Here is a 6,608-nt window from a genome sequence, read left to right as displayed (position 1 = left end):
GATTGGAGACTGTTATATTTCATTCTGGAATATGAATATGAAGAAAAGAGAGAGAGAGAGAGAAAAATTAACTGCTACTAAAATCAGGATCTTAACAACAACAACAACAACAACAACAACAACAACAACTTATTAGATTTGAATGCCGCCCCTCTCTGAAGACTCGGGGCGGCTCACAACAATGATAAAAACAATATTATAGTGAAACAAATCTAATATTAAAAAGAAATATATAAAATCCTATCATATTAAAACCAAACAACATATACATACCAAACATAAAATATAAAGAGCCTGGGGGAAAGATGATGTCTAAATCCCCAATGCCTGGCGGTATAGGTGGGTCTTGAGTACTTTACGAAAGACAAGGAGGGTGGGGGCAGTTCTAATCTCCAGGGGGAGTTGATTCCAGAGGGCTGGGGCTGCTACAGAGAAGGCTCTTCCCCTGGGGCCCGCCAGACGACATTGTTTAGTCGACGGGACCCGGAGAAGGCCAACTCTGTGGGACCTTATTGGTCGCTGGGATACGTGTGGTAGCAGGTGGTTCCAGAGGTACTCTGGTCCAATGCCATGTAGGACTTTAAAGGTCATCATAACCAACACTTTGAATTGTGACCGGAAACTGATCGGCAGCCAATACAAGCCACGGAGTGTTGTAGAAACGTGGGAGAATCTGGGAAGCCCCACGATGGCTCTCGCAGCCGCGTTCTGCACGATCGGAAGTTTCTGAACACTTTTCAAAGGTAGCCCCATGTAGAGACCGTTGCAGTAATCGAACCTTGAGGTGATGAGGGCATGAGTGACTGTGAGCAATGACTCCCTGTCCAAATAGGGCCGCAACTGGTGCACCAGGCGAACCTGGGCAAATGTCCCCCTCGCCACGGCCGAAAGATGATGTTCCTCAGGGTATCTAACCCACATGGAATCTCCGTATGCAACAGTAGTCTACATCAGTGTTTCCCAACCTTGGCAACTTGAAGATATGTGGACTTCAAGTTGCCAAGGTTGGGAAACACTGGTCTACATCATAATACTACAAAATAAGGGGGGAAAGAACCAGGCGATAAAGATTTACAGCCAACCCCCTATTTCTCCTTTCCTAATTTTTCTTCTTCTTCTTCCCCATTCTAACAGTGTGCTCAAGTTTTTCTGTTAGGCTATGCTAAGAAGTTACACCACCTCAATTAAATAGATTCAGAACTGCAGCCTCCACTTATTGGGGAAATTCTGGGAAAAGGATGAAATGATACAAGATTGAAAAATTATTCTCCCATCTCGGCCAATCCAACGGGAATTGGGATTTTGACAAAGGAGTCCTGTCTCTGCTGATTGTGGGCGCTGACTCCAGGCAATGAAAGAAACAGGCTGGGCATTGTGGATGTGCCCAAAATCTCCTTGGCACAGCTGTACTGTGGGCTGAGGTTGGCACTACGGCGAGAATAGATGCTCGTGCACGTACTCTCACTCTGAAGTCAGCAGACTTCAAAGCAAAGTGTTTAGAGCAGAGCTGGATTCACATAACATGCTTAATCTGAGTCCAGAGTTAACTCATTTTCAGGATCCACACTATATTTATTTATTTATTTGTTTGTTTGTTTGTTTGTTTATTTATTTGTTTGTTTATTATTTAGATTTGTATGCCGCCCCTCTCCGCAGACTCGGGGCGGCTCACAGCAAGATACAGCAAAACATGACAAATCCAAATAAATTTAAAATATTTAAAAAGATTTAAAAAGAACCCCATTTATTAACAAACACACACACAAACATACCATGCCTAAATTGTACATGCCCGGGGGAGGTGTTTCAGTTCCCCCATGCCTGACGGCAAAGGTGAGTTTTAAGGAGTTTACGGAAGGCAGGGAGAGTAGGGGCAGTTCTAATCTCTGGGGGTAGTTGGTTCCAGAGAGTCGGGGCCGCCACAGAGAAGGCTCTCCCCCTGGGGCCCGCCAACCGACATTGTTTAGTTGACGGGACCCGGAGAAGGCCCACTCTGTGGGACCTAATCGGTCGCTGGGATTCGTGCGGCAGAAGGCGGTCTCGGAGATATTCTGGTCCAGTGCCATGAAGGGCTTTAAAGGTCATAACCAACACTTTGAATTGTGACCGGAAATTGATCGGCAGCCAATGCAGACTGCGGAGTGATGGCGAAACATGGGCATACCTAGGTAAGCCCATGACTGCTCTCGCAGCTGCATTCTGCACGATCTGAAGTTTCCGAACACTCTTCAAAGGTAGCCCCATGTAGAGAGCGTTACAGTAGTCGAACCTCGAGGTGATGAGGGCATGAGTGACTGTGAGCAGTGAGTCCCGGTCCAGATAGGGCCGCAACTGGTGCACCAGGCGAACCTGGGCAAACGCCCCCCTCGCCACAGCTGAAAGATGGTTCTCTAATGTAAGCTGTGGATCGAGGAGGACGCCCAAGTTGCGGACCCTCTCTGAGGGGGTCAATAATTCCCGCCCCCCAGGGTAATGGACAGACAGATGGAATTGTCCCTGGGAGGCAAAACCCACAGCCACTCCCTCTTATCCGGGTTGAGTTTGAGTCTGTTATTATATTAAATCAAAACTGAACCAAAAGGCTAGGATTCCGGCAAAAACACTAAGCTGCTAAAATGTTACACAATGCTAAAATCCACCAAGCTCAGCATAGAGTGTCAGTACAGCTGCTCTACTTTATTTGACCAATTAAGCATTTTCAACTTTTTAGTCCGTAGAATCTAGGTAATGAGAGCTTTCTCCCATTTGCACCAATAAATTTCACTTGTGACATTAATTTACATATTAATAAGATGTATTTCTGGGCCAAATCAATCCAAAGGATTGGAGGATTCAATTAATCTGCAAGAGTGCACAGTCTTATAGGCACAACTACACAACTTATCTTTTTTGTTCAAACAGCCATTTTCAGGCTCACAATCTCTGCTGAAGAGATCATACTTCTTTCTACCTTGCTTGGTTCCATATTGTTTTATTCAGGGACAATAGTTTTGCAGTTTCTTCATTAATTCACAGAACCTGCTGGGACTTCGGTGGGGTGAAAAACTACTAGGGAAAAAAAGGTGGATAAAGCTACTAATATACTTCCCACTGAGGCTCTATTCTCAGAAATAGTGGTGTTCCTAGAATTTCCTTCATCCGATGGGACAGATAAAATACTTTCTTCTCTCTAGTATCCAGATGTACTTACGCTTAAGCAATTTAATATAATTTGGCCACATGGAGATTCTAGACACATATTACACTAAGCCATAATGAAAATTGTGAGGTTTTGGTTTTTCAGATATAAGGTACAATTAGTTTGTCAACCGTAGCTTAGGGCTTAATACATTGTAAGAATCCATCTGTTGTGCCTCAGGCAACTAATAATGGTTAAAACTACTAGTGGTTTAGCACACCATCTTTAATAATTTAATGTATTGTGTGAAACCAGCCAACCATGTTTTATGCAATCAATTGTGGCTAAAATTATGGTTTAAATTTATGAATCCCACCCATGTGCTTAGTTTTAATTATGGATTTCAGTTCAGTACAGTACAGGCTAAAGTTTGTGGGAGCTGAAGTCCAATAACTTAAGTTCTACTGGTTGGGAATTAAGGCACTCAAATTCAACCAAATTAAGGGACAGCAGACCAGGAAAACCTTTATTAAAACAGTGAGGACTAGCTATTTACAAAGGCAGTGGACACACGTGCCAAGTGACCCATCCAGCACAAAGTTCTACCTCTTGCCACTTTTCTTGCAGGGATTCAAAATTCATATTTGGGGGGGGGGGAGGAGGGAAGAATCATCTCTCAAATAGATAATTCCCATCCTAAACCGTTAAAACCTGGCTTTTCCGGCAGGCCTAGAATTAGATTTATTTTATTGTGTATTTGATCGTATGTTACCATTGTTGTATTTATGTCTCTTGTTAGCCATTCTGAGCCTGTTTGGAATGAACGGCATATAAATACAATCAATCAATCAATCAATCAATCAATAATAAATAAATAAATAAATAAATAAATTAACCCACACACCCCATGCCCCCCAGATTTGGCCCAGGTTCTTCCCTGTTTTTTCCACTGCTAACCTTGGAAGAAAAGTAGGCCTGTGAAACAAATAATGTATTTTGATTTACTGGTTAGTTCTATATCCCGCTTATCCCCCTGGAAGAACTCTTATATAAAAACATGGGGGGGGGGACGACAAATGTGTGTATGTGTGTTGCGTGTTTAAGTTGTATCTAAACTGTACTGAGGCAAAACTAGCCAAAGACATTAAACCCTGTTGCACATCCGAAAGAGCTTAAAAACTCATCTTTGCCCTCAGGCTTGGGACTTTTAGACCTTCCCCCTGATCAATGAACGTTTTAAGTATGAGTGTTGAATAATTGGTTTGATGGGTTTTACTTTCCTTTAATTGAATTTAATGGTTGTTTTTAATGTAGTATTAATTGGATTTATATTATTGTTCTGTTTTTGTATATGCTGTGAGCTGCCCAGAGTCCTCGGAGAGGGGCGGCATACAATTCCAATTAATTAATTAATTAATTAATTAAATATATGTACAGTATATGACAGGTCACTGGGAGTGCAGGAACCTGCGCCTAGACTCTTTTAGAGAAATTGTAAATGATCAAACAAGTATACAAAGTCTGGGTGCTCCAATATCACCCCATTCTCACATATGTGCACACACCATCCAAAATGGGCCGAAAAGGGGAGGAGTGATGGGATAATTTTTTGTGTGTGTGTTTTAATTTTTGGCTGCGAGCCACCTAGAGTCCCTAGGGCAGTGTTTCCCAATCTTGGCAACTTGAAGATATCTGGACTTCAACTCCCAGAATTCCCCAGCCAGCAGGAGTTGAAGTCCAGATATCTTCAAGTTGCCAAGGTTGGGAAACACTGCCCTAGGGTGAGGGGCGGCATAGAAATTTGTTTATTTATTAATTAATTACCTCACTCTGGCCAGAGGTTTCCAACAGGTACACACAGGGAGGGGAGAGGCCTCCTTTCCAACCTAGTCCTGCCACCCACCGCCCCCAAATGGCTGGGTTTCCTCTCATAGCCCCACCTCAAGAAATATTTCAGTCTCCTTCCCACAAGCGTTCCGGAGCCCGCGCTCTTCCAGGCACGCTCAAACTACAAGTCCCATCACCCGCAGCGCGCCTTTAGAAAAGCGCGGGTTGAGGAAAGAAGCCGAGAGGCGCGCCCTACGAGTCCCCCCGGCCGCCCTCTCCACACACAACCCCCCTCAGATGGCGGCGTCATCCCAAAGCCACGGCGCGGACGGCCTCCGCCGCAGTGGACCTGCAGGGCCGGTCTCCCTTCGGCCTCCACCGGCGGGACCGGCAAATTTGGGAAGGGGCGGAAGAAGGCCGCTCCCACCCCTCGAAGACCGGCTGACCGATGTGAGCAGGGTGGGGAGCGGTCAGGTCCGGCCGCTCGCCTTAAAAATTATCCCACGAGGGCGGCCGCTCTTGACAAAGCTGTGGAGGACGCGCCCCCCCCCCTCCCCACACCACCACCACCGCCCAAGCCGTAGACTGAAGCCGGTGGGCGCTTGGGTCGTTGGGGGGCTGGAGTCATGCCCGCTTGCGAGACAATAGACCGGCGGAGGCGCGACCGCTAATCCTTTCCACAGCCGCCCAGCCGCCGGTGTGTTTCCACCGCGGGAGGGACGCAAGCCGCCCTCGGGTCTTTCCCCCCCAACTTCCCCAAAGTCCGCGCTTAAGCGGGGGGGAAAAAAGCCGGCGGTTCCGATCCACGATACCCGCCCGCCCGCGCGCATCGCCATCCTGGGACAACCTGCCCGGGTTGCAGCGCTTTTTAACTCGCTCAACTCACCCAGGACCCCGGTGGCAGGTGGCGGCGCGGCCGCCTCCCCATCCATCGCGCCTCCACCTCGCTTGCTCTCCTGGCCGCTCGCCGCCGCCGGTCCTGCCTGCGCCCCGGTCTCCGGCATGGTGGTGGTGGCGGCTCCCGAGCTCAAGGTTGAGGGCTGCTGCTGCTGCGCCAGGAAAACGGCATCGCAGTGCGGCGTCGGGATGCGGGCGGCTCATCCGAGCCAAAGGAAAAGGCAGCCGGGGCTGGTCTCTTCACAGCCGCCAGGACGGGAGGGTGGCCAGCGCGGCACCGGAGCCGGGTTGAAGTGGCAGCCGGCGCGCCATCAAGAACCGCGGGGCTTCTTTCCCTGTTCTGGCCAGGTGAGCTGCACCTGCCCCGGATGGCCCTGCCTAACGCATCCAGCGCCCCGAAGCGAGCCAGCGAGCAGACGGAGGGACAAAGGCGGGAGGGGAGGGGGGAGTGAAAAAAAAGCGAGAGGAGCCGTTTAATAATCTGGTTGGCCTGCGACTCCCGAGCGCCATCTGTCAGCAGCGTGGCCCGGGTTTGAATCGGGATCCCCGACCGAACTGTTAATACTTTTCCCGGTTTCTCCACAGCGACGCAGGATCTGAGATTATTTCTCCTAAATATATATTGAATTTCTCTCCCTCCCCCCATTACACGCTTCATCCAGATTAACCTTTTTAGTAATGGATATTACTGGGTTTTTAGCAGAAGTTGAAAAATAAAAGAACAGGGAAAGGACGGTAATAAATAAAGCAGCCTTTTAAGAGGAAA

At 47.8% G+C, this 6,608-nt stretch overlaps 1 protein-coding gene across 3 annotated transcripts in view; it reads right to left on the bottom strand.

The window, feature by feature from the left end:
• The window catches only part of ANO8 (anoctamin 8), a 104,136-nt gene extending 97,890 nt beyond the window's left edge, over nucleotides 1–6,246 (bottom strand). For all 3 annotated transcript variants that reach the window (XM_070747540.1, XM_070747550.1, XM_070747512.1), the window contains exon 1: nucleotides 5,832–6,246. In XM_070747540.1, coding sequence (XP_070603641.1) covers nucleotides 5,832–5,949 — 118 coding nt within the window. In that variant the 5' untranslated portion in view covers nucleotides 5,950–6,246. The remainder of the gene's footprint in view (nucleotides 1–5,831) is intronic.
• Between the last annotated feature and the right edge of the window lie 362 nt (nucleotides 6,247–6,608).

The sequence above is a fragment of the Erythrolamprus reginae genome, chromosome 1 (genome assembly GCF_031021105.1).
Source record: "Erythrolamprus reginae isolate rEryReg1 chromosome 1, rEryReg1.hap1, whole genome shotgun sequence".
Lineage (NCBI taxonomy): Eukaryota > Metazoa > Chordata > Lepidosauria > Squamata > Dipsadidae > Erythrolamprus > Erythrolamprus reginae.
This window is presented reverse-complemented; position numbering and strand designations above follow the sequence as displayed.